At 54.3% G+C, this 27,465-nt stretch overlaps 1 protein-coding gene and 1 long non-coding RNA gene across 2 annotated transcripts in view; one reads left to right on the top strand and one right to left on the bottom strand.

Moving 5' to 3' along the window:
• Nucleotides 1-2,330: 2,330 nt before the first annotated feature.
• The window catches only part of Clip2 (CAP-Gly domain containing linker protein 2), a 59,867-nt gene continuing 34,732 nt past the window's right edge, over nucleotides 2,331-27,465 (bottom strand). Inside the window, 12 exon segments of the mRNA XM_040731095.1 lie at nucleotides 2,331-3,706; nucleotides 4,811-4,873; nucleotides 5,223-5,408; nucleotides 6,605-6,764; nucleotides 8,187-8,343; nucleotides 10,069-10,152; nucleotides 11,988-12,045; nucleotides 14,460-15,395; nucleotides 16,714-16,818; nucleotides 22,134-22,194; nucleotides 25,323-25,426; nucleotides 26,891-27,088. Of these exon segments, the coding sequence (XP_040587029.1) occupies nucleotides 3,695-3,706; nucleotides 4,811-4,873; nucleotides 5,223-5,408; nucleotides 6,605-6,764; nucleotides 8,187-8,343; nucleotides 10,069-10,152; nucleotides 11,988-12,045; nucleotides 14,460-15,395; nucleotides 16,714-16,818; nucleotides 22,134-22,194; nucleotides 25,323-25,426; nucleotides 26,891-27,088 (2,124 nt within the window). The 3' untranslated portion in view covers nucleotides 2,331-3,694.
• Nucleotides 16,321-18,669, top strand: LOC121133905. Its single transcript, XR_005870919.1, has 3 exons — nucleotides 16,321-16,663; nucleotides 17,925-18,068; nucleotides 18,211-18,669. It is a non-coding gene; the product is annotated as an uncharacterized LOC121133905 (long non-coding RNA).

Consider the following 27,465-nt stretch of genomic DNA (forward strand, 5'->3'; position numbering starts at 1 on the left):
TAACCTCTTCTCTCTCCCTTCCTGTAGCCTCCTCCTCTTCCTCCCCAACCTCCTCCTCCTCCCCCTCCTCCTCCCCTCCTCTTCCTCCCCCTCCTTCATGCTACCCCCAAAGTTCCGTTTTGCCACCATTTGAATCCATTTTGGGGCCAGAGGGTGACGGTTCCTGAATGGATCCGCAGCCACCATCATCCGTCCAGCACCAGCCACGCCGCAGACTAGCACGTGACTTACTCGTAGGAGCAGAAAACTCAGTGCGGTGGTGCATGCCCTTAATCCCAGCACTCAGATGGTGGAGGCAGGAGGATCACTGTGAGTGAGTTCCAGGACCCTCAGGGCTATGTAGAGAGACCCTGCCTCAAAAACAAAAAAAATTTAAAATAAATATAATAAAGGTGCCACCCTTTATGATGAACCAAGACTGTAGGGGAATATGGATGCTTAAAAAATCTTATTAGGGGCCTGATGCGGCGGTGCATACCTTTAGTCCCAGCACTCGGGAGGTGGGCAGAGACAGGCGGATCTATGTGAGTTCAAGGCCAGTCTGGTGTACAAAGTGAGTTCCAGGACAGCCAAGGCTACACAGAGAAACCCCGGCTCAAAAAGCAACAACAAAGAAAACTTATCAGGAAAATGAGGTCCAAGAGCTTGGGCTCAGGCACACCAACGAAAACCCATGAAAGGCTGTGACCCTCTCACCTGGAGCACACAGAGTGACGGCCACCAGCAGTGGTCCCACGCCTTGTCATGTGTGACACCCAGCATGCGTGTGTGAAGGACACTTACCCACCGAGTCATCTCTCCAGCCCAGAAGTCTTTCCTTCCACACAGGGAGAGATCTGGCTGACAGTTTCTCTGCCAAGTCAGTAATTTGGAGCTTACCATTAAGAGGTTGCCTTGAAGTCTCAGAAGAGCCTTTGGACCCGGGTTGAGACAGAAGAATTACGGGGCCTTTTGAAGTTGGACGAATGTGTTTTGCATTACGATACAACTACTACAAGCCTATGGGGGCCAGGCAGGGGAGCAGGGTGCTTTGAATACAAACGGCCCCCAGAGGCTCATGTTTGAGTATTTGGTCCCCAGTCGGTGGAACTGGCCTGGAAGGATTAGGAGGCGTGGTCTTGTTGGAAGAGGTGTGCCTGGGATGTGCTTTGAGGTTTCCAGGGCCCATTCCATCCTCAGTCCTTTCCTCTCTGCCTTGTGCTTTGGACCAGACCTAAGACGTAAGCCCTCGGGTGCCACTCCCGCGCCTGCCTGCCCGCCCGCCCCATGCTCCTCACCATGACAGCCATGGATGCGCCCTCTGAAACTGTTCTGCAAGCTGCCTTGGTCACAGCACTGTCACAGCAATGGACACGTAACTAGAACAGGACCTCGACTGAGAAAATGCCTCACCAGACTGGCCTGCAGTAAGTCTGTGGGACAGTTTCTCAATGAAGGATAAGGGAGCACCTAGCTCACGGGGGACAGTGCCACTGCGGGCAGGCGGTGCTGTGTGTACGAGAAAGCAGGCTGATGAGACCACGGGGAGCAAACACCCCTCTATGGCTTCTGCCCCAGCTCCTGTTACGGGTCCCCGCCCTACTTGAGTTCCTGTGGACTGTGATATGGAACTGTGAGCTGAAATACACCCTTTCTTCCCCAAGTTGCTCAGAGTTTTTTTATTACAGCAGTAGAAACCTATGACACCTGCAGACTTTAAAAAAATACACTTGTGCCAGGCATTGGTGGCGCACGCCTTTAGTCCCAGCACCCCGGAGGCAGAGGTAGGCGGATCTCTGTGAGTTCGAGGCCAGCCTGGTCTACAAAGTGAGTTCCAGGACAGCCTCCAAAAACAATACAGAGAAACCCTGTTTCGAAAAACCAAAAAAAAAAAAAAAATACGCTTGTGCCAGGCAGTGGTGGCGCACACCTTTAATCCCAGCACTCGGGAGGCAGAGGCAGGCGGATCTCTGTAAATTCAAGACCAGCCTGGACTACCAAGCGAGTTCCAGGACAGCCTCCAAAGCCACAGAGAAACCCTGTCTCGAAAAACCAAAAATAAATAAATAAACACACACACATCATATATGTACACGTGTGTGCGCGTGAGCATGCATGCACACTCAGGTACATGTGTGTGTACACATGTGGACGGTGGAGGTCAGAAGACAAACTCCCGTATTATTCCTTAGGGACTGGGCCCACCCCCTTCAAATCCAGCCCCTCTAAAGCACGCCCCGCCCCCTCCACTGACCAGTCACATTTGAGCAGAAATTAGCTGGCAGCTGAGAGCAGTTAGGACCCACTCCGCTCCCCAGGGTGTCCAAGACAGAAGCAGGCGACAGCAGGAGTCCTGTACCTCAGTCACAAGCTTTATTGTCCGAACATGGACTAGCCACACTTCCACAATTCCACTGGGGGGGAGGGGGATGGCCGAGCCACAGCAGGGCGGCCACACCAGGTAGGCTGAGGGGCCTTCAAAGGCCAGTGCTTGTGGGGAAATGGCTTCTTGCACACCTACCAGGTGCAAGCCCACTCCAGGGTGGGGCTCAGCCCCTTCCGGTCCCTACTGTGGGAGCCTTTGGCTGTTAGTTCCTAATCCGTGAGCTGCCCGATTGTGCTGACGAGAGCAATATTTGGCTCTGTAGTTAGGCCACTACGACATCAACTCTAGGCTCTAGGCTGCTGTTGTTAAAGGCGAGTGCTACCCAAAAGCCAACAGGAAGCAGAGAGGAGGGTGGAGAGGCTAATACAAGGCCTAAGGGCGAGAGTGTGGGCGCCACCTGCTGGTGTCTGGTTGTGCTCACAGAAGCAGCCTGGGCCATCCTTGTGACTTACCACACCTGTCACCCACGGTAGTCTCGCCCTGGGAAGTGGGAGCAGGGGCCTCCACGGGCTGCTGGGGTCTTTGGAGTGACATAGCAGGGGGTCCCCCAGAAATAAAGAGAACCAGCTTGACTCCTCTCTCCCCCAGCAAAACACCATAGGAACACTCTTAAAGAGTTCTGGACCTTTCTCGCCAGGCTCCACACCCCAAGCCAGGCCCGGCTCAAGGTCAAGACGGGAGAAGAATGGGCTTGCGTGCTCACCTAATACTGTAGCTGTCTGCACGACTTTTCCGGGCAGCAGGCGGGAGTATGCATACTAGCTTGCTGTTGAGGAAGGAGTCTGTCACCCCCAAACCTTTCCCGGCTAAAGAGGCCCAAGAGACCTTGTACCGATGCGTAAGAGGCTCATGCGTGGAGTCAAGAGTTCCCTCCCTGGTTTCTGAAGACTGAAGCCCTTTTCAGTGTGTGTGTGTCCAAGCAGGGGCCCTGCTCCACCCCTCAGCGGCCTGCAGGGCACCTGGGGACACCAGAAGGAAAGGGAGGGAGGCAAGTGCCCAGGTGCCCAGACAAGACTCAGAACAGCCTGCTATGTGGCCGAGAGAGGCCTAACTGGACCACTTCAGCCTCTGCAATCCCAGAAGCGGCTTGGGACAAGAGAGGTTCTCCAGGGCGAGTCCCAGCTGCACCCCGCTCTGGGGAAGGCCGTATCTGTGGGAGCCTCCTGGTCCGGCAGGGGGTTCCGGCGGGAACTGTCCACAGTTGTGTGGACAATACAAACACAGTCTCATCTCCAAAGAGACAGTTCTGGCTCCTGCCCGGAGGTGGAGTTGCGAGGAACCCGGCAGGGCTCTGGTGTGAATGGGGCTGGTCCATCGTATCCCTCGGGGTCAGTGTTTGTCCTAGAGAGAACAAGGTTTGTTCATTATCAGTTTGAAGGATGACTGGGCAGATGAGGGAGGGGCAGAGGCAAGAGAGCATGCTGGGTAGAGAGGACAGGAAAAGTCTGGGTTCTATAAGGAGACCCAAGGATCTTTGTGGAGGGTGGATCTGAAGAAAAAAGAAGCGAGCTGGGCATTGGTGGCGCACGCCTTTAGTCCCAGCACCCTGGAGGCAGAGGCAGGCGGATCTCTGTGAGTTTGAGGCCAGCCTGGTCTACAGGGTGAGTTCCAAGACAGCCAAGGCTACAAAGAGAAACTCTGTCTCAAAACAACAACAAAGAAAGAAAGGAAGGAAGGAAGGAAGGAAGGAAGGAAGGAAGGAAGGAAGGAAGAAAATAAGACGCATACTCCAAACCTCGTTCCCATCTGGAAGCTATGATGACCATATATCTTACAAGGTTGCTAGAAAAACAAACCCTCACATGGTCTACACAACAGTTCCCAGAGTAGCGGCTACTCTGCCACCCCAACCCTGCGGGCTGTCCTGTCCTCAGCTAGGGATGGTATTCAAGGTCCTTGTTCCCAAGCCCAACCCTTGTTAAATGCGGAACAGCTGGAAGGAAGGTCAAGGAACAAGCTAGCTCCTCTCCACTCCAGCCTCCCCTGCCGGGGTCACAGAGCTGCTTGGGGACAAGGATGCTCCTAGACCAGGTCTAAGTCCATCAAGGGTGCTTGCAATAATCTGGGTGGATGCTGGGGAAAGATGGGAAACTGGGGCACTCTGTCTCCCAAAACCAAGGGCTGGGGTGTGGCTCAGCAGTACAGCGCTTGCCTAGAATCCCCCAGTGGGGGTCTGGGGGCGTGGTCAATGCTAAGGTCCTGGGTTCCAGTCCCAGGAAAGCAGGATCATTCCTGGATGGTATAGACTAGAACTAGAAGCTCCATAAGCAAGCATCCCCGCTGTTACAGGGGAGACACACACACACACACACACACACACACACACACACACACACACACACACACACACACAGAGTTTTCTTGTTCCTTTGTGTACTTAGTGACTTCTGAGCGTTTTCTCACAGCCCCGCTGGCTTGGGCGACCTAGACGGCTGGCGCGCTTACCTCCTGTTTGTGGGTCTTGTCTGGCTGGTGGATACCATTGGCTGAACCGGAATTGCTGATGGTCTGTGAGGGATCGGAAGGGGAGGAGCTGCTGAGCAGGCGGCCTGGATGCAGTTCCACATGTAACCACAAGGGGGCGGCAGAGTTCCCCAATGGGACCAGCCTGGCTCAGAAGCAAGCCCTTGCTCGCCTACTTTTTCAGATTTGAGTTCTTAGGATGGGGCCATCGTCCTTCAGACTTGGGGGCAGAGGGGGCAGGGGGCAGGCTGGCAGTGTTCAGTGATGGGCCACTCTCCCTTGTCAGACTGGGGTCCCCAGGATGGAGCTGCCTCCCGTTTGGGACTGGGGTTCCTGGACCTGGCCACCCTTCCCTTGATGGGGGGTTCCTGAGGCTGCAGCCCCGTGTGCTCACCAGCGTCCTGTCTGAGCAGCCCCTAAGAGCCTCCACCAGCCTCTCCACCTGCTGGGCTTGGTCCAGCGCGTCCCGCAGGGCATCCTCCGTGCTCACCAACTGGTGCTGCAGCCGCAGGAGCTCGGGTGCTGAGGCCGGATCAATGAGGGAGTAGCGTCTCTGCTCTGACAGGGACTTCTCCTTGTCCTGGAAGGATGGAGGCGTGGGCGTGTGACCTGCCTGTGTGGGTGCTAGCTGGAAACTTCTCAGGCCCCACCTCCCTTCTGAGTGGAGCCTGGGCTTTACATGGCCCTCCCTCCCCAAGCCCTAGACTTAACACCTCCCAACCCAGTCTTCCTGAGTGCTCTTCCAGCTAAGCCACAGAGTCAACTGACACCCACCCAGAATTCCTCTCTCACTCCCAACCCACACGACACTCCTCCCAGCTGTCCCTGGCCCCTTACGAGCGTCCACACACTCCACTCTGGCCGGCCCAGCCTCCTCTGGCTCTAACCTAGGACTTTAGGCCAAGCTCGGAACATCTGTGCAAACCTCACCATGGCACCACGGCCCACGCTTTTCATGCGGCTTCCAACTTTTGACTACGCTCTTCCCTGCACAGGGCTGGTCCACCAGCCTGGAGCCCCAGAGCTCTGGAAAGCCCACCTCATTCCCTCCTGTGTCACAGAGCCACACAGGTCACAAGTGCCCTGGGGTGCATCTAACCAGGCCAGACACTGGACTAGAACGCTGGCAGCTGGGCCCGAGAACTGCCATCCATACCTAGGGCCAGCCACGAAACTGGATGGGTCCCACGTGCTTAAAGAGCTCTTTGTTTTCTGGACCTCGTGTAGACTTGCTATGCAGCTGAGGATAGCCTTGCACACTCCCTCCCCAGTGCCGGGGTTACAGGTACAGGCCACTCCATTGGTTTCGTATGGTGCTGGTGGCAGAAGCCACACTTCATTCAAGCACCAACTGAGCCCGTTCCCCAGCTCTGCTTTCTTGATTCACCGTCCTCTCCGCCCTGTGGATTCCTCCAGGGCCAGAAACAGCCCAGCTAACCCCTGCAATCCAAAGTGCCACCCAATCCACACGCCAAAGACGGCCAGGGGTGGCCGGGGCTGCAGACACCAGTGAAAAGGGGAAGGGTTGGGACCAGTTCCGTCCCGAGCCGCCAATGTCACCAGCTGTCTCCATCCCCACCCATGGCCACTCGGCTGCCCATGAGGAAGGAACTTTAGAGCCCTCTGGCGCCCGGCCACCAGTCTCTCTGTTTGAGATCCTGGAGGGCTGGGTTTTCTGCCTGCTCTGTGATGTCGGGAGGCCCCTGGTCTCCCTGGCCTGGCAGCAGGACAGCCTTGGAACCCCTTCCCCTCCCCCCACCCCTCGCTCGCACGTACCAGCCCCGCCAGCTTCTCGCGCAAGCCCCGGATGTCATCTTTCAGTTTTTGTTCCTTTATCCGCCATTCGGCCTTGTGCACCTCACGGCTCAGGTCTCTCTCGGGCCCTGGGGAGTGGCGATTGGCTTCTAACAGCAGCACCCTCAGCTCGTTCAGACTCCTAGCAAGGGCGGACGGTCACAGAAACGGCGTCAGTGTGCACCTAACCCCCATAGCGTGAGCCATGTGCCCGGAGGCCCATGACCACCAGGGGGCGCCAGCCACAAGGCAATGGTGCACTAGATACAAGCTCCAAGGATGTGGCCAGAGTCTGCCACACCCCAGAGGGACAGCCTCTGGACGCCCGGTCATCAAGAGGCCTCGGCTGTTCTTTTTTTTTTTTAAGATTTATTTATTATGAATACAACATCCTGCCTCCATGTATGTTTGCACACCAGAAGAGGGCGCCAGATCTCATTATGGATGGTTGTGAGCCACCATGTGGTTGCTGGGAAATGAACTCAGGACCCCTGGAAGAGCAGCCGGTGCTCTTAACCTCTGAGCCATCTCTCCAGCCCCTCGGCTGTTCTTAAGAGTTTCGTCTGTTTGTTTTAAAAAGCTTACTTATTTTTGTTATACGTTTTTTTTGTGTGTACGGGTGTTTTGGTGTTCAGGTATGTCTGTGGACCCTGTGCATACTTTGTGTTCCCAGAGGCCAGAAGCCTGTGTCGGATCCCTGTGGAACTGGAGGCGTGGATGTTTGTGAGCCACCATATAGGTGCCGGGAGTCAAACTGGGACCATCTGGAAGAGCAGCCATCTCCCAAGTCTCGGAACTTTTTTTTTAAAGATTTTTTTTTGTTTGTCTTGTTTTGAGACAGGGTTTCGTGTAGCCTCGGCTGGCCTCCAACTCCCTATGTAGGACCTTGAACCCCTGACCCCCTCCTGCTGTCCCTCCCAGGTTTGACGACTACGACTGGTGTATGTGGCTGCCCATGGAACTCGGGATGCCGTGCATGGCAGTCAGGGGCCACCTCCCTCAGCCCCAGGTAATCCCTTGAGTGATGGGATCACAGGCGCACACTGTCGTGCTGGGCGACCAGTCTGGGGTTAGGAATAAAAACGAGGAAAGTATTGCAAAGTCGGAGGAGGGCTGGCGAGATGGCTCAGAGGTTAAGAGCACTGGCTGTTCCTCCAGAGGTCCTGAGTTCAATTCCCAGCAACCACATGGTGGCTCACAACCACCTGTAATGAGATCTGGCGCCCCCTTCTGGTGTGCAGACATACATGCAGGCAGAACACTGTATACACAGTAAACAAATAGATCTCTACAAGCACCAGGTACACACGGGGTACACAGATGTACATGTAGGCAAAACACTCATATACATACAATAAACACATCTAAAAAGATTAAAAAGATGTCAGGCAGTGGTGGCGCACACCTTTGATCCCAGCACTTGGGGGAAGGGAGGGAGGGGGGAGGGTGGGAGGGAGGGAGGAGGGAGGGAGGAGGGAAGGAGGGAAGGAGGGAGGGAGGAGGGAAGGAGGGAGGGAGGCTCGGTCTCTGCAGCCTCATTGGAGCTGATTATTGAACCACTCACCGCTCCTTCTGTAGCAGCTCCTGGCTAATGTGGACCAGCTGCCCCGAGGCATCATGGGTCTTCCGAGACGCGGCCTCTAGCTCTGCCTCTAGACGCCTCTTTTCCTTCAGGATTGAGTCCATCTTCTTCTCTCCTGATTTGCACTTGTTCTCCAGGGCTGGGGGGAAGCCACAAAGAAAGTGTTCAAACACAAATGGGAAGGGGGGGTGGCTCAGCGGGTAGAGTGCCTGGCCCAGCATGTCAGAGGCACTGGGTTCGATTCCCAGCACTGCCTAAACCGGAACGATACCAAACATGGCTGTGACGCAAGCACTTCAGGTGGGGCCAGGCTGGGGAGACGACAGTAATGTCACCCTGAGAGGCGGCCGTGCCAAGTGTTAGCACAGGTTTATAATTCCAACACTGGGGGGCTGAGGCAGGAGGATCACTGTGAGTTCAAAGCCAGCCTAGGCTAGAGAGACCCAAGAAGAGTCGAGGCCTAGCACGCATGACGCCCCGGGTTCCATCCCCATTTAAGCCAGGTCTGAAAACGTGGTTGTCATTGTAGCACTTGGGAGGCAGAAGGAGGGTTAGAAGTTCAAAGCCATTCTCAGCGATGATGGGAATTCAGGACCTGCCGAATTTTTTTCAAAAAAGAAAAAGGTAGCATCCAAGTGAGTATTGACTGTCAACTGGACACAGCTTAAGAGTCGACTGAAAAGAGAGTTGCAATTAACTGTCTTTATTAGGCTGATCTGTGGGTCTTTGTTCTGATTGTTAATTGATATAAGTGGGCCCAGCCCACTGTGGGCAGCACCATTCCCTAGACAGGTGGCACCGGACTGTATCATAAAGCTAACAACACACAAGCCAGAGAGCAACTTTCCTGTGATGTCTACTCTAAGTTCCTGCTTGAGTTTCTGCCCTGACTTCCTTCAGCGATGGACTGTGACCTGGAAGTTTACGCCCATGTCTACGTACCTGACTCTATGGGGTGGGGACGCAGGCAGGTCACCATGGCTGTCTTTTTTTACACTGCTATCCAGACAAGGAAAAAGCTGAGGCTAAGACTTCACTTTGGGCCGGGCGTTGGTGGCACACGCCTTTAATCCCAGCACTCGGGAGGCAGAGGCAGGTGGATCTCTGTGAGTTCGAGGCCAGCCTGGTCTACAAAGTGAGTTCCAGGACAGCCTCCAAAGCTACAGAGAAACCCTGTCTCGAAAAACAAAAAAACAAACAAAAACAAACAAAAAAAACAAAACAAAACAAAAAAAGACTTCACTTTGGGCTTCCAGAGTCTACAGCCTTTCTCAAGACCTGTGAGGCCGGGTAAATGTAACCAGGGCTGGAAGAAAGGGGGTGGGGACCATGCCCCAGGAGTTTGGGGGGTTCCTGGAGCAACGCCAAGGGTGCTTTGAACAATGAGTCCGAGTCACCAATCCCGTACTCCTGGCCTCTCCCAGTTCCTCTCTGTGTATTTTGCTTTCAGCTGTGGCCCACATTCTATATTCTATTTCTTTTAAGACTGTCTTATGTAGCCCAGGCTGAGTCCCTACATTTCAATGCAGGCTTGAACCCCCTGATCCTCCTGCCTCTGCCTCCCGAGTGCTGGGATTAAAGGTGTGCAACGCCATGTGAGGCTTCCTACAGGCCATCCTCTCTCTCCTGGGGACTGGGGGCTGCATGGAAGAGGCCTGTGAGAAACTCCAGTCTTCACGACGGCCATGGAGAAAACTTGGGATCTGGGGGCATGAACTCAGTCGGCTCTGGGCAGCGCATCCGCACATCTGGTCACTCAGCAGAGCCCAGGCACAGCTCTCAAGCAGACACACCAGCCCAGCTGGGCCTGCAGAGCCACAGCTGCACCAACCCCCAACATCTGGCCCTAGGGAGGGAGACTTACCACTTACTTGGGCCCTGAGCATGTCCATCTGGGATGTCAAGGCTGCCACCTCTTTGTCCCTCTTGTTCAGCTTGTCCTGCAGACCTAGGAGAGAAAGAGAAGGCAGGGATACATGAGCATCAGAGGGTCAACTCCGGGGAGGGGGGAGAGTCCTAAAGGGGTCACGCTCAGCCTCTAGTGTCAAAGGTCTTTCCTCACTGTCCGAGTCCCCACTCAGAGGAAGATGATGGAACAGGGCGTGGTTTAGGGAACATGGCTCTCCATCTCATCAAGAGTGAAATAAGGATGGCGGCCACAGAGCCTCCAAGAGGAACCTGTGTGGGACAGCTGCCCAAGCCCACCAGGAAGACGCGTCGGAGCATATGGGTGGCTCCCAGGTTAATCAGTTTATCACCTATTACTTTCACACAGCCCAGGCTGGCCTCTGGCATATTACGTGGTTGGGGTTAACCTTGAACTTCTGTTTGTCCTCCTTCCATTTCCAAAGAGAAACAAACATGCATCACCAGCCCAGTTTTATGTGGTGGTGGGGTGGGGTGGAACCAGGGATTCTCGAATGCCAGGCAAGCGCTCCACCAAGCCACACCCGCAGCCCCAACATATACCTACTTTTCTTGAAATAGCATCTTGATATGCAGCCCAGGCTAGACTTGATCTCATGGGAGTCCTATCTCACATAATTACTATTTTTTAAAGATTTATTATGTATACAGTGTTCTGCCTGCATGCTTGCCTGCACACCAGGAGGAGGCACCAGATCTCATTACAGATGGTTGTGAGCCACCATGTGGTTGCTGGGAATTGAACTCAGGACCCCTGGAAGAGCAGTCAGTGCTCTTAACCTCTGAGCTGTCTCTCCGGCCCCATCACATAATTTTTTTTTGTTCTGTGTTTATTTTTCTTCCTTTTTTAAAAATTTAAGTTAGAAACAAGCTTGCTTCACATGTCAATCCCAGCTCCCTCTCCCTCCCCTCCTCCCCCACTCTCCCACCACATAACTATTTTTTGAGACAGGGACTCCATATGTAGCCCAGGCTAGCCTTTAACTCATGGCAATCTTGCCTCAGCCTCCCTAGTGCTGGGACTATAAGCTCCTACCACAATTCCTGGATAGTTTATATCTAACTTTAAAAAACAAGGCAAACAAACAAACAAGATACAGGAGCCAGCAGCAGGCAGAGAGGCTTCTGTCATTTACAATCCCATCCTATTTCACACCCCGTTTTCTAAGTTTTCTGGAGCAAATTGCCACAAAGGTAAGAACTGTTCACCAGGGACTGGAGAGATGGCTCAGAGGTTAAGAGCTCTGACTGCTCTTCCAGAGGTCCTGAGTTCAGTTCCCAGCAACCACATGGTGGCTCACAACCATCTGTGATGAGATCTGGCTCCCTCTTCTGGTGTCAGGCAGACACACATGCAGGCAGAATACTGTCTGCACAATAAATAAACTTAGCAAAAAACCAAAACTGTTCACCATTTGGAGACGGAAGCTCCTGCGGCTCTCAATGCTAGCCTATGCCCTCCAGCTCCCATTTCTTTAACTATCCCAGACAGAGACCCTTCAGCTTGTGTTCACAGATTCCGCCTGTTCTGTTGTCTTATTGCGTATAATCTGTGCGTGTACGCCACAGATTATAGGTGGAGCAATTTGTAGGTCGGAGGGCAACGTGGAAGAGTCGATTCTCTCCTTCTAACCGTGTGCCAGCCGGGAAGGGGAACTCAACTCCTCAGGCTTGGCAGCGAGTGTCTCTTCCCGCAGAGCTACCTCTCAGGCCCACAGGAAGCTGCTTTGTGAGACAGAGACACCTGCTCCTTCCCTGGTTCCGGAACACCCTCTCCTGGAGGAGACCCAAAGAGGAGCCGACGAGACCTCGTGACTCCGCTCCACAAAGCCTGGACTCCCACCCGAGGCTACTCACCCTCCACGGTCTCCTTCATCCGGATCTTCTCCTCAGAGAGGTCACTGGGCTCGATCACCTGAAAGGACAGTCCTGTAAGGGGACACACCTGCCTCCTTCCCCAGGCCAGCTCTTACACCTCTGCTTGTGAGAAGGGACAGTGGGGGTGCAGGGACCCAATATGCCAGCAGGTGGCGCAGACGCACTTGGACTCTCCTGAGAAAGAGCACCCTCAAAGGATTCCCGGGCAGCCCATAAACCACTGTTTTGGGGAGTAAGGAACAGAGGATGGACCCTTGGATCTTTTCCATATTAGGGAGGTACTTTAGACCACTCCCCCAGCCCCTCCCTAGGGGATTCTAAGCAGGTGCTCTACCACTGAGCCACACCCCAGCCCCTCACTGGGGATTCTAGGCAGGTGCTCTACCACTGAGCCACACCCCAGCCCCTCACTGGGGATTCTAGGCAGGTGCTCTACCACTGAGTCACACCCCAGCCCCTCACTGGGGGATTCTAGGCAGGTGCTCTACCACTGAGTCACACCCCAGCCCCTCACTGGGGGATTCTAGGCAGGTTCTTTACTGATGAGCCATGGGCCCAACCCTTTTTAATTTTCACCGTCGACTCATTAGGTTGCAACAAACCGACTTTCAACTCACTCTGTAGCCTCAAGCTTGTTATCCTACCTCAAACTCTCCAGTGGCTAGAATTACTGTATTGGGTCACCATGTCTGGTATGGGTAATTCCTAGGTTAAGAATGATTATTATATTAAATCAGTGTCTCTTTTCCTGAGATCTGCTTTGGGAACTTTTCTTGTCATTTCCAGGACACTACTCTGGATGCCCCAATAATAAAACGAGCACTGAATGTATACAATGTATATAGCAGAGCCTAGGGCCAGCTCCTGGCGGACATCCCTAAACTGCGTTCTTCCCTAAAATGCATTCTTCCCAACACTTATTTAATAGCAAACCTAGAAGCCAAGGGAGAAAAAGTTGATTGAGAAAGAAAAATTGAGGATCTGGGTAGATGACTCAGTTGGTAAAGTCCTTGCCTTGAAAACAATAGGGTTTGAGTTTGGGTCCCAGAATCCACATAAAAGAGCTGGGCACAGCAGGTGTGGTGGCATACACCTTCAATCCCACCACTGGGAAGCAGAGACAAGGCAATGCTGGCTGGGATGACGGTCAGCCTAGCCCACCTCCAGGCCAGTTAATGTGTCAAAAAAACCAAAGCAGATGGTACCCAAGCTTGATCTCTGGCCTCCACACATATGCATCCCAAGCACATGTGTGCATGCACACACACATACATATCAGCAAGGTGGAATATGGTGGCTCACATCTGTACTCTCAGCACTTGAGAGGTAAAGGCAAGAGATCGGGAATTTAGGGTTACCCTCAGCTACAGAGTGAGTTTGCGGCCAGCCTGAGACCCCATCTCAGACAAACAAATAAGAAATGTCTCTTCCCGAGAGAAAGGCTGCAGACAACTGATTTCCCAAACGACACACAGCAGAGGTTGTGCTTCAATTAAAAGCTAAGCCCCGAGCTGGCCCCTTGTAAGGTCGTTTTAAGGAGCTGTTGGAGGCTGGGGACAAGGGTCAGCAGTTAAGAGTGTGCAGACACTTGCAGAGGTCCCGAGTGCGGTTCCCAGCACCCAAATCAGGTGGCTCACAGCCAAGTGAACTCCAGCTCCGGGGATCTGAAGCCTCGGGGCTCTGTGGGCACTGCTACTCAACATGTGCACGCCCGTTCATAATCAGACTCGATCAGTCCTGAAATGGACCGATGCAGGCCTCGGCAGACGTGAAGCTTGGAGCCAGTTCAAGCATCCTTCTGGGCCTGCTGGAGTGGACACGGTTCTCCATACTCCTTGGCCTCCCTCAAGGACAAACAAGGCATGCTTAGCTGGAGCAAGATGAGATAGCCGGGCATTTCTAGATTGGGAACAAAATGGGTCATGGTGGCTGTGGCCTTCCCTGGGTAGGTGTTTGATAAGACTAGGACCTGGGAGGGACAGTTTCCCTCTGCATGTATGCCCATTTAGTGAGTGACACTCGAGTACTGGGTACCAGAAGAGCAACAGGAAACACTGGATGGCCAGCTCAATAGACCATGTGTTTGTTCTGTCATACTGGGGAAGGGACCCCGGACATAAGGGAGGACTTATGCTAGGCTAGTGGTCTAGCCACACCCTTGGCCCATTTTTAAAAATTTAACTTTGACACAGAATCTCACTAAGTTGCTGAGCCTGGCCTTGAACCTGCGATCTCTAAGCGTCTAAGCCAATCAGGGTTGGGGGGGGGGCTGGCAAAACGGTGCTTCAGCGGCCCTCAAAGCCTGTCTATGGAGGCCCGGCAGGGTGGGCTCAGACCACCCAATGATCACCAGACCCCTCCTGAGATACTTTGCTCCCCACCTGGCACACAGGGGCCACACCCTCCCAGCCCCTCCCCATCTGAGTCCCACGGGGGCAGAGTGCAGCCTACGTGGCTATGCTGGGCCGAGCACAGGGACTCGACGGCCTGGAGTCTATTCTCGGCCACCAGCAGCTTTTCCCTCAGCCGCTCGGCCTCCTGCCTGCTCTGGGCCTCCGCCCTCTGCAGCATCTCATAATCTAACATCTTCTTTTCGGCCAGCGAGATCTGCTCTTTGAGGAACTCGATGGCCTGAGCCTGGCCCCGGTACTCCACATCCAGCCCCTCCAGCTCCTGCACGCGCAGCTGGGCGTCACGGCACTGGTCCCGGGCTTCCTGGAGCTGCAGCCGGTGCTGGCTGGCCTGGCCCTCCAGTTGGGCCCTCCACTGTTGCTGCAGCCCCGCCAGCTCCTCCTGGGCCTCCTGCAGCTTCTGCCGCAGGCCCTCCTTCTCCTTCCCGTGCATGGCTGTCTCCAGGTCGTGCTTGGCCTGCAGGTTGCCCAGCTCCAGCTGGTGCTCCATCCTGATGCCCTCCACCAGCGCCTTCAGCTCCCCGATCTCCTTCTGCTGGGCGCCTGGGCCAGAGTTCAGCGTGGCTTTCAGGTCCTCCAGGGACTTCTGGTGGTCAGAGGCCAGAGAGTCCAGCTTGGATTTCCAGTTGTCCATGAGTCCCATGTTCTCGCTCGTGGCCTGCTGCACCTTGGCCTTGAGGTCCGCCACCTCCTGCGCGTACTTCTCGTTGGCCGCCCGGAGCTTCTCCACCTCAGCCTGGTAGGTCTTCAGCATCTTCTCGTACTTCTCCTGGAGCAGGGTGCTGTCTCGCCGATGCTCCTCGCTGGCCGACAGCAGCCGCTCCCGCAGCCGCAGGGTCTCGGCGGCCTCGGGGTGGTCCTGGGGTGGGGGCCCAGACTGGAGGAGACACTGCTGCAGCTCCTCTATCTCCCCACGCCGCAGGCTCAGCTCCTCTTCCAGCTGCAGCACCCGAGACTTCTCGGCCACCGTGGTGAGCTGTCGTGCAAGAAAGGGGCACAGGTCACGGGCTGAGGCTGCGCGCAGGGGATAGGTACGCACATACGTACGTACGTACGCCAGCCCCGATTGGGCGGCGGTGGGCTGACTGGAAGGTGCCTATCCCTTGCTAGGTACTGGCTTTTCTCTGGGGGTCCTACGGCGCCCCCAAATGATGGGGGTGAACCACAACGTCCTTGTTGCTCAGGCGACTTAGAACCCTTTGGTGCATGAGAAGTCTGAGTTTAGAATTTTTCTAGAAGCTAATGCTATATCATCAGCAATCCTCCTGCCTCAGCTTCCCAAGTGCTGGGATTACAGGTATGCGCCATGGTGCCCAGCTGGGTAAGCCTTTTCTGACTTGCACTCCGGCTGAGCCTGTCTTGAGGGTGCTAACCCATGTAGCGAGTTTCCTGCATGTAGCGTTTTGGCACACAGAGTGCATACGATCATCAGGCAACGTGCACACTAACCCATGTGTCCCCAGACACCCACATGCCCTGCACAGTGCTATGGCCACTATTCAGAAACTGAGCCCCTGTCTCAAGCTGCCCATCTGTCTGCAGGGTGGTTTTCCTGATCAATGTTTGCTGCTTGGTTAATCTCCTCCCAGCAGAGCTAGAGCTGGTCTGGCCAGCCATCTGGACATATGCACAGTACATGTACACAGTGTGGAGGGGCCAGCTGGGCCTGGAGTGCGGGGCACAGAACCACACCCTAGCACCAACGGGACCATTCTCCCAATGCAGCGTCTCAGGACCTCCGTGACACACTACATGCCTATGTTCAGCCTTGGAGACTGACGTCCTTTGGGGATATCCCAACATATAAAAAGCCTCACTTCCTGAGCCCAGGTCCTCCAGCTTGGTCCTCTGCTGCCACCCTAAGACCCTCCAGGCTAGAGCACCCTGGATCTGTATTCCCATTCTCTGACCTCAGCAGCATGGACAAGGAAGCCCGTGTCCACCCAAGACAACCAAGACCACTCCCAGGAGGCTTCTTTGTGGCAACGGACAGGAAGGAGGCACGGGGGATGGTCTCAAAGAGATGCCTCCGCTCAAGGCGCCATGAACTTGGCAGCAATCCCAGAGGACGGACACCCCCTTCCCAAAGAGCACCGCTCGGCCGGCGCAGCGAGCCTGACTTGAAATCTCCACTTCCCTCCCAGAGGGGAGTGCGGGAGGAAACTCTAAAAAGGGAGAGCAGCCATCACGTTGAGAGAAGAGGCAAAGGGGGTCTCGAGGGCGAGGGGCCACGGCGCTGGCCAGGTGGGTGGCAGTGGCGGGCGCGGTGGGTGGCAGAGGCGGGCGCGGTTTACCCTGTTATCCGCTAATTCTCTAAGCAGCCGCTCGGCCTGCGCCTTCTCCAATAGCAGGCTCTGCTCCAACTCCCCAATGCGCGCGTGTTCCAGCTGGGTCTGGGTCTGCTCCACCCAGGGGGGAGAGGGATAGGGGGGCAGACAAGGAGGGCAGGGGTGTGGGGAAGAGGGCACGGGGAACAGGAAGCCGGAGAAAGAAAGAAAGGGAGTGAGAAAGAAAAAGAGAAAGAGAGAGAGAGGAGGCGTCATCTTTAGTGAACAAGACTGTGAAATAGATCATGAGCTGGAGTCGCTTGGGGAAGAGAGAGAGGATCTCAGAAGTGGGGTGCATGGGGGGCTGGGTGCCCTCCCCTCATTGTGGCCTAGCTGTGAGTATATTCAAGGCAGAGGAAGTTGTGAGAACCAGCTCTTGCCAGCCTCTGGTAACGTGGTGGCAATAACCACCCCAGTTTCCTCTCAAAGCTCTCAAGTCCAGCCCTTCTCTGCTGCCACTCTGGGAGTCTGCGGACTTCTTTAAGGTTTTTTGAGGCAGGGTTTCTCTGTGTAACAGTCCTGGCTGTCCTAGAACTTGCTCTGTAGACCAGGCTGGCTTCAAACTCATAGAGATCCTCCTGCCTCTGCCTCCCGAGGGCTGGGATTAAAGGTGTGCGCCACCATGCCCAGCCTTTTTACCGATTCACCGTGTGTGTATGTGTGTGTGTGCATGCACACCCGCCGCTGTGCCCATGAGGGCAGTCAGAGGACATGCTGCAGAGCTGGATCTCTCCTTCCAATGAGGGTCCCAAGGATCAGACTGAGGCTGTCAGGTTTGGCAGCAAGTGCCTTTACCTGCGGGCCATCTTGCCAACCTTTTTTTCCTTTCCATCACTATATAGTTCTGGCTGGCCCTGAAAGCCCTCCATAGGCCTTGAGCTCACAAACTACCCACACACCTCTGCCCGGAGTGCTGGGACTAAAGCCGTGTGCCACCACACCTGCTTTCCTTTTCGGCCTTTTGAAACGAGGTTCTGCTGTGCAGCCTGCCAAGTATGGGCATGTGCCTTCATTTCCAGTTTGACCCCTAAGCTATAGCACCCTGTACACAGGATGAATGAATGAATGAATGATCCCGGAACTTCAGGGGGAAAAAAGATCCAACAGGACAGGGTTTTCCAAGTCATCTTGATTTTGTTTGGTTTAGGCTTTTTGTTTTGTTTTGTTTTCTGAGACAGGGCTCAGTATGTTACCAAGGCTGACCCTCACTTCTCAAGCATGAAGACTGTACCATGCCCAGCTTGGTCTGGAACTCAGTATGTAATCCAGGACGCCCTTGAACCTGCAATCCTGCCTCAGCCTCCCTAGCGCTGGGATGACAGGTACCTGCCACTACCCCTGCCTAATGCAACTCACGCCATCTTGATTCTCCTGGTTAGACCTCCTGGGTGGGGGCTGGGCTAACACCACTGCCCTTCCTGGAGCCTGGCTCAGCTGACATCCCTCCTCCTCGCCCTTCCCCAGGCTCTGCAGAGGACGCCTGGTCTCTGTTAAGCACAAGGGCACTTTTGTCCCCTCTTTACAACACCCGCTTCATTTGAGAACAAAGCATGACATTCTCTGGGTGGCACAGAGTTGGCATCTGGTTGGCCTGTAGTGGATATTTGCAAGTAAGCAGGGTGGTGGGGAGGAAACACGCCCGGGGTACTCCTAGGAAACCACACTGGGACCAGGTTTGTCTCAGAAGGGTAGGGAGGGTGCAACCCACCCTTAGGGAAGGAAACACAAGATAAAACACACGACTCAACCCTACAGCAAGTCTGAAGGGGTGGGCAGGGCTTAGACATTGGGGATAATGTTCAGATGCCAGGAGGAAGTGGCCAGCCTCGGGGACAGAAAGATTGGAACCTAATACCGGTCACTCAGCAGAGGAGGAGGGAGAGGGGGGCCTAGCAAGCAGTGATGAGTTTAGCCACGAAGACAGTAGAGGGCGGGGTGACCCGGACCAAGGGGGGGGGTTCTGTTTAGGACAGGGTTCAGGCTTTCAACTTTGACTTTGCGTGTATGGATGCGTGTGGGTATGTGTGGGTGTGTGTGCCTGTGTGTTCATAGTCATGTGGAGACCAGAGGTGGGTACCAGGTCTCCATCCTGTTTTTAGAGACGGGGTCTCACTGAAACTGGAGCTCACTGGCTAGGCCAACCAGCTGTCTCCAGGGATCCTGTCTGTCTCTTTCTCCTTGGCAACAGGGCTAGACACGCACAGTGCCGGTTTCTAAGAATGCTTGGGATGCAAACTCAGGATCTCTGTTGATTGTTCTCACCGTGGCCCTTAACTAGGGAGTTCTATGCAGGTGTTCTTTTCCTGAGTTATGTTCCCAGGCGCCCCCACGCCCCCCCAATGTGGGTTTCTAGGTAAGATATCTACTGCTGAGCCAGTATTTATGTGTGTAAGTATATTGCCTGCATGTATGTAAACTACCATGTATGTGCAGTGCCCTTGAAGGCTAGAAGGCATAATCTCCTGGAACTGGGGTTACAGATGGTTGGGCGCCACCATGTGGGTGCTGGGAATTGAACTTAGGTCCTCTGCAATAACAGCAAGTGCTCTCAGCACCTCTGTGACACCAGTTTTGACGTTATTGTTTGTTTGTTTTTGTTTTTTCCAGACAGAGTTTCTCTGTGTAACAGTCCTGGCTGTCCTGGAACTCACTCTGAAGACCAGGCTGTCCTCGAACTCGCTGAGATCCACCTGTCTCTGCCTCCTGAGTGCTTAAAGGTGTTCGCCACCACTGCCCAGCTAGTTTTGATTAAAAAAAAAAGCTAAAAAGTGTGTGTGTGTGTCCTTGAGCATATGTGCAGGTCCCCATGGATGTCAGAAGAGGGCACTAGAACCCTTAGCGCTGGAGATACAGGAGGCTGTAGCCATCTGGGAACTGAACCCTAGGTTCTCTGGAAGTGTAGTGAGTGCTCTTAACCACTGAGAATCTCTATAGCCTCTTGGTTTGTCTTTGAAGATGGGTGGGGAAAACAGCATGGGTGCCTGATGCCTGCAGGCTGAGGCAGGACAACTCTGAGTTCCAGGCCAGCTTGGGCAGTCTCAAAAAAAAAAAAAAAACCTAAACCAAGCCGAGAGTGAGTGGGGATAAACTGGACTTTAGCACATTCTGGTCACAATTTCGTCTTTAGAATAAAAGCTCAAAACTGGATGTGACAGCCCTTCTGGCTAACCTGGCTGTGCTGCCGTTTGCCCTGCCCCCTTCCTCAATGGCACCAGCCTACTGGCAGGCCTGGAACCAACCAGACTCTCTCCAGGGGATGACTGGGTGGTAATGCCTGGCAGGTTGGAACAGGGAGCAGATGCAGTAAGAGACACAGACAGACAGGGGGCAGACGGACAGGCTGACCCAGAGTCACTAAGGGTCTGTGAGCTCCGGGCACCACCCTGGCTCCAGCTCCTTGAACTGCCGGCCCTGGGCGGTGTGCACGTGAGCATTTCCCTGTGGTCGTTCATGGTCTAAGCCTCTGCTGATGGAAGGAGGTGGAGGGGACTCAGTTCTGGCAGCCCCCATCCCCCCACAAGCCCAAGCCCACCCATCTGTCCTCTGCAGGGGGGGGGCTGCCCATCAGATAAACCAGCCACAACCACCTGTCCTGTCTCCCTTTGGCTGTAACAAAAACACAAATCACGATGGCTTCAGGCTGGGTAAGGGCACTAGCCTCGTCTCTTTCCCTTCCCTTCCCCTCCCCTTCCCCCGTCCTTTCTTTGGGGGTCTCGTTTATCCATCTATTCCAGGCTGCCCTCACACCCACAGCATAGCTGAGGCTGGCCCTGAACTCTTGATCTTCCTGCTTCTACTTCCTGGGGTCTGGGATTACAGGCGTGTGACACCAGTTTTTGTTGTGGTTTTTAAAAGATGGGGTCTTACTGTGCGGTCCTGCCTGGCTTACAACTCCATACACGGACCAGACTGGCCTTGCATTTGCCATGTAGCCAAGGATGACTTTCCTGTCTAGTCTCCGGCCTCTGCCTCCCTATACTAGGGTTGCTACCGCGCTGAGATCTGAGCCCCAGACTCCACACAAGCTAGGCAAGCAGTCTGCCAGCTGAGCTACGTCTCCAGCTGCCTTCTGACGTTTCTCTTAGCAGGGTCTTGCTAAGAAAGGCAGGTTGATTTGCACTTGGTATGTAGCCCAGGCTAGCCCTGAACGTGCAATCATCTTCCTTCAGCCACTCTAGAAAGCTAGGGTACCACCAAGCCCAGACCAATGTTGAGTTGAAATGAGAAATGTCCTATGGCTGGGACTTCTAAGGTCCTTCAGGGACTTGGGGTTGGTCACAAATGCAGACCACAGGGTCTCAGCTATAGTTAAACCCCGCAGGGATGGACACTAGGGCCTGACTACCTGTAATGGATTTCGACTGTCTCATTTTACAGTGGAGGAGGCTGAGGGCTGTCAAAGGGAAGTGTTTTCCATCCAGACAGGCCAGAAACACGGCAGAAAGAGTTCAGCTCGCTGTCCCACTTGGCCACGCCGGAAGTTCTATCTCTTTCCTTTGCAAGGGACCATCAAGAGACACAACAGGAAAGCTGGCCAAGGGTGGTCTGCCGACCCCAGAGGCCTCTACAGGCTTAGGGGCAGGGCTAGATGACCCCTAACTCAGCACAGTGTGTTTACTGACTCGGGATAATCCCGGCTGTGTCCACACAGTGTTTACAAGGAGGCAACTTGGAGAGGGAACAGGCTGGACCAGGATCCGACAGCTACCGTCTCTAGTGCCCACACTTGCTAGTGGCTTACAGCACTGGGAGAGTCTCTACCTTGTTGAGCTCTGGTGCTTTTTTTGTCTGTTTGTTTCATGTAGCCCAGGCTAGCCTTAAACTCACTAGACAGCTGAGGATGACCTTGGACTCGATCCTCCTCCTTTCACCACCCGGTGCTATGGTAACACGCGTGTGCCACTACGCCTGGCTTCTGTGGTGCTGGAGACAGCAGCGAGAGCTTCTGAAGGCTACGCAAGCCCCTGCCAAGTGCTACACAGCCCCAGGCAGTGAGCCCTGGCTTTGCCATCTGTAAAGTCTGTGATCCCAACTGCTCCTTCTAGCCAGGCCTGTGTCTATGATCCCAGGAGTCTGGTGCCCACGTTGTTAGATAAAGACCTAAAATGTCAGTGACCTCAGTCTGTCCCAACCCTACTTTCATCCAATAACAGTGTCCCCTGGATTCCCGGAACACAGCTGGGCCCATTTCTAATACCTGATGTCCTAAGGCCTGCCCCTCCTCCACTCCCCCAAGGAAGGGGGCCTTTGCCTCTTCCCCATTTTTCTGTTGAGTCACCCAGGCCTCCCCAGGAGGTCTAGGCCTGCCTGCCTGAATGCCAAGGCCATTTCCCACCCAAGCACTGCACCCACAGTGCTAAGTGAGCAGGGAGGACTGCACCCTTTACCTCCAAGTCTCCTTTGGTGATGGATTCTTCTTCCACTCGGAACTGCAGGTCCTCCACCTTCCTGTGGGCAGAAAAAGAGGCAGAGGTGGGCTTTGGCAGCCAAGGATATGGTCAGTGGTAGAGCACCTGCCTAGAATCCCCCAGTGAGGGGCTGGGATGTGGCTCAGTGGTAGAGCATTTGCTTAACACATGGGAGGTCCCTCGTTCTATCCACAGCCCCACCCCTTTCTCTCTCTCTCTCTCTCTCTCTCTCACACACACACACACACACACACACACACACACGGATGTACAAAGGCAAATGGATGTGCACCAGGCTGGCTATGAAGACGGAGGCATCAGGAGATCTCAGGGACCAAGCTTAAACTTCAAAAGGGTCTGTTCTCACATAGCCAGAAACTACCTAGAATCCTGTAGTTGAGGAGGAGCAGAACCTTCTGGAAGCCTCCTTCCTCTCAGGATGTCCATGGGAAATAGAGGACAATAGTCTGAGCCAGGTGTAGTGGTCAAGGCAGGAGGGCTGGGAGCTGGAGGCTAGCCTGAGCTACACAGTGACACGCTGTCTTAAGCACCACGCGAGGACAGTGGCATCCAGTGGGCATCCTGTGCCCCGTGGCCCTATCTCAGCAAAGAGGATGAGGGAGGCCGGGGGCTTCCTGTTTGCTAACTCCACTCTCATCCTTAAAGTTGAGAGCTGAGGTCCCGGCATGCATTTCCTGGGCTGCTCACTGATGCAGACGTTCCCCGGGACTCCACCCCAGGAGCAGGGGGTCCCTTCAGAACACACGCTCACCCAGACACACGCCAAACACGCATAGGACTGCGACACAGCACTATCCCACACTGCCATTTCTAATGGCACTTGCTGACAGCTGGCAGTATACCTGTAAAGCAACTGAGGTCATAAAGCAATACTACAAGATGCTGGGACCTGTGTGTGTGTGTGTGTGTGTGTGTGTGTGTGTGTGTGTGTGTGTGTGTGTGTGTGTGAAGAGGCAGGTCACAGTTTGATGTGTGTGTGTGTGTGTGTGTGTGTGTGTGTGTGTACATAAGCCCAGAAGCCAGAAGAGGACACGGGGTGTCCTGCTGACCCTCTGCCTGATTCACTTGACACAGGCTCTCTCACTGAACCTGAAGGTAGACTGGCAGCCAGAAAGCCCCAACGATCCTCGAGGCTCTGTCCCATCCGCCCGATGCCAGGGTTACAGGCATATGTGGCCATACCCAGCTTTACATGGGTGCTGGGGATTTGAACTCAGGTCCTCATGTTTGTGATGAAAGCACACCCTCCACCTTCTTACTGTTGTTGTGGGCTCTTATCGCTGTTGCTTTTGTTTTTCTGAGACACGTTCTCACTATGTAGCCCTGCATAGCCTGGAACTCTCTATGTAGACTAGGCTGGCCTTGAACTCACAGAGATCTACTTGCCTCTGCCTCCCCAAGGTGCCTGGCCCACCTTCTGAAGCAGGGTCTCTAAATGAACCTGGGAGCTCTGGGGGTCTGCAGGTCTTTTCTTTGTACAGTCGATGCAGGGGTTAGGGACGTGTGTAACCATGTCTGTCTTACAGCTTGGGATCTGAACTCAGGCCCTTTCTGCAGCAGGCACTTTCCCAACTGAGCCATCTGCCAGCCCCCACCTCGTGGTGCTTTAAAAGACTGTTTTTTTGTTGTTTTTGTTTTCTGGCATGAGATGCATCACCATGGGAACCAGATGTGTGGGCCCAGACTACCATCTCACACGGATATAAATAAACCCTCATTTCCCTCCAGTGAGACAGTAACTGCAGGACTCGGCTGAATGCCCAAAACAGATGCAAATGGGGGTGTCAAGACTGGAGGCTGCTGCCAGCACCGGGAAGGAAGGGCCACACAGACACTGTCATCTTTAGGGAAGGAGGTGACAGGATGAGCCCTGTATCCCAGCAGGAGGCCCAGGATAACACAGGCCCTGTGTCTCTGGTTGGGGCGGATGGACAGATGCCCGTATCTTTCCACGGGTCTGTGAGTCTGCATCAGAGTGCTCCTGTCCCTGACCTTGGTTAAGGGCTTTTTCTAGGGGGCAGTCTCAAAAATTGAGTTAAGGACCAGCAAGATGGCTCAGTGAGTAAAGGTGCTTGCCGCAAAGCCTGACAGCCTGAGTTTGATTCCCCAGGACTCACACAGTGAAAGGAACTGATGCCCACAGGATGTTTTTGGATGTACACACACACACACACACACACACACACACACACACATTTTTTTTTTCCCGAGACAGGATTTCCCTGTATAGCCCTGGCTGTCCTAGAACTCACTCTGTAGACCAGGCTGGCCTTGAACTCTCAAGAGATCTGCCTGTCTCTGCCTCCATAGTGCTGGGTTTAAAGGCGTGCGCCACCACCACCTGGCTTTAAGTATCTTTTAAAAAGAACCCAAGGCCACAATTCCTGCCTAGGGATTAAACTGAGTCACATATGCAGGCTCAACAGGCACCCTCTCACTGGGTTCCAGTTCCAGCTTCTTCTTCAGAGGGACTTAGATCTAACATCTTGCTGTGTAGCTCCAGCTGGCACAAAATGTGGTATATATAGCCCAGGCTATCCTCAAACTGTCAGCAATCCTCCTGCCTCAGTCTCCTTAGTGCTGGGCTTATAAATATGAGCCACTGTACCTGGTCCAAGCCCTTGCTATAGAAAAAAATTGCATATATACACACACTATATATACATATATACATACATACATACATACATACATACATACATACATAAATCCTCTCTTTCTGAGACAGGGTCTTATGTAGCCCAGGCTGGTCCCAAATCCGCTATGCAGCTGATCAGGAGCCTGGACTCCCGCTCTCCCTTCTATCCTCTGAATGTTAAGATTCCAGCACACAGCACCACCCCGTTTGTGTCGTGCTGGAACTCAAACTCAGGACTTTATGTGTACTAGGCAAACACTCTACCACCGAGCTCCATGCCCAAGCACACCGTTTTGTTTGTTTTTTATCTGAAGGCTGCTGTGCTAGGTTGCCCAGGTAACCCAGGCTAGGCTGAACTATTGATTTACCTGCTTCAGCTTCTAAGTGCTAGGATTGCAGACAGACAGCTCTACACTGCCACGCCCGGCTCCCCCCTCCCCTCCCGCTTCCCACTCCTTCACTGGGCTCTGAAACGACACGCCCTGGCCCAGCAGGCACCCGGCACGCACCTCCTCTCCTCCTCCAGCTGATTGGATAGGTCCACTTTCTCCTTCCTCACGCTCTCCACCAGCAACCGTGCCCGCTGCAGCTTCTCCTCAGCTTCTGCAACATACTGGCCCAGAGCGAGGCCAGGACACGGTCAAGTAAACTGCAGCCTTCTGGTGGGGACAGGACAAGTGCAGGAGACGAGCCTCCTGCTCCCTGCTGGCACTGGTCAGGCAGGGACAGTGAGCCAGACATGAAGAGAGGAGACCCAGCAGGGAAAGGAGCAGAGGCCCCAAGGGGTGTGCGTGCGTGCCTGCACATGTGTGTGTGTGTGGGGCCCAAGGGGTGTGTGTGTGTGCGTGCATGCATGCGTGTGTGTGTGTGTGTGTGTGCGTGCGTGCATGCGTGCGTGCGTGCACATGTGTGGGGGGGAAGGAGCAGAGGCCCCAAGGGGTGTGTGTGCGTGCGTGCGTGCGTGTGTCTGTGTGTGTGTGCGTGCATGTGTGTGATATGCAGGGGATTGGACTGAAGGCCTGTACACACGAGAGAAGTGATCTGAGCTACCTGTGCCTCAACCCGGCTACCTCAACTGTCATTGAAGGGGGAGAAAGAAAAATGGCGCATCGGGAACAGGTGCCAAGTCTCACGACCAGAGTTCAATCCATGTCGTCCACACGATGGACGGAGGGTCCGGATGCCCCCAAGTTGTCCTCTGATTGTCACACGCACACCATGGCACACATAATCTTCTCTCACAAAATACATAAAATGTACCAAAAAGCTTTTAGAAAAAGCGAAAAACTGGTCAGCCAGTGGCGGCTCACGCCTTTAATCCCACCAGTCAGGAGGCAAAGGCGGGCGGATCTCTGAGTTCAGGGTCAACTTGGTCTACAGATCGAGTTCCAATACAGTTAGGGCTATACAGAGAAACTCTGTTTTGAAAAACAAAAACAACACAAAGAGAGGAACTCCGCCAGGTATGGTGGTTCACACCTGTAATCCCAGTGCTTGGGGGGAGGAGGCAGGAATGCAAGAGTTTGAGGCTAGTCTGGGTGAGCTCCAGGCTAGCCTGGGCTACAGAGGGAGACTCTTGCCTAAAACAACGACAAACCCAGAAAAGCAAGTCTCCTCTGACCTAGAAAACGCTGGTGCTGGAGAACTAAAAGCAGGAAGCACAGGTTTCAAGGCTGGTTCTGCACTTGATCACGGTCCTGTCCTATCTTGGAGGGAAGGAAGCCTGTTAAAATGCAGGATGTCCTGAAGGGAAGTAAAACAGGTCCATCTCATAGAAAAAAAAGCCTGTGAAAACTCAGCAAATAAACAACTCGACAGCTTCAGGAAGTCCCTGAAACTGACAAAACTTGCCACGGCCCTTCCCCTTAAGCGTACGCAAGCAGGGAAAGCTCTCAGACAAGACAAGCTGCCCGTTACGAGGCCCAAACCAACGGAGCTCACTGGCAGAGACACTTTGCACGCTGCTGAGCCGGCTATAGGCTGTGCTCCAGGCTTCCAGCTTGAGTGGCCACCTGTAGCTTCTCCAGCCCTCTGGGAAGAGGTGATCCGCGCGCCCCGGCACCTGCCGGCCACCCACCTGCTCATGCTGTGTCTTCAGCAGGGCGATCTCCTTCTCCACCTCGCAGATGTGGCTGGTGGCCTTGGCCACCTCGGCCCTCTCCAAGTCACGCTCAGCCAGCAGCTGCTCGATGTGCTGCTGTTTCTCCTTCAGGGCTTCCTGCAGCGCTGTGGTGCCTGAGATCTTGCGTGCGTAGCGTGAAGAGGTCTCTGTGAGCTGGAGAGAGTGGGCACGGCTGGGACTCAGGACACTGGTGACGGTGCAGCCCAGCTTGCTCTCATCGGCCTGGCATAACCTTAACACAGAGTGGGAGGTCTCCTGCTTCTCGCCGGTGCCCTAGGATGCCCTCAACTCACACTAGCCGGTTCAAGGCAGCGTGATGGCTGAGATCCAGATTTCAACAGGGCTACCTCACCTTGGCCAGCTCTACTCTGGACCAAGCTCTACTGACGTCCGCCCACCCAAACCTGAGCGGACTCCCCTTCTCTCCTCACCTAGGGTCCCTGAGACCATCTTTAGGAATTCCTGGCCTGTATCTACCCCACACTGTTTACCCAGGGAACACGACCAGGAAACCAGCCATAACAATAACA

Source organism: Mesocricetus auratus, unplaced genomic scaffold (genome assembly GCF_017639785.1).
Source record: "Mesocricetus auratus isolate SY011 unplaced genomic scaffold, BCM_Maur_2.0 Super-Scaffold_100025, whole genome shotgun sequence".
NCBI lineage: Eukaryota > Metazoa > Chordata > Mammalia > Rodentia > Cricetidae > Mesocricetus > Mesocricetus auratus.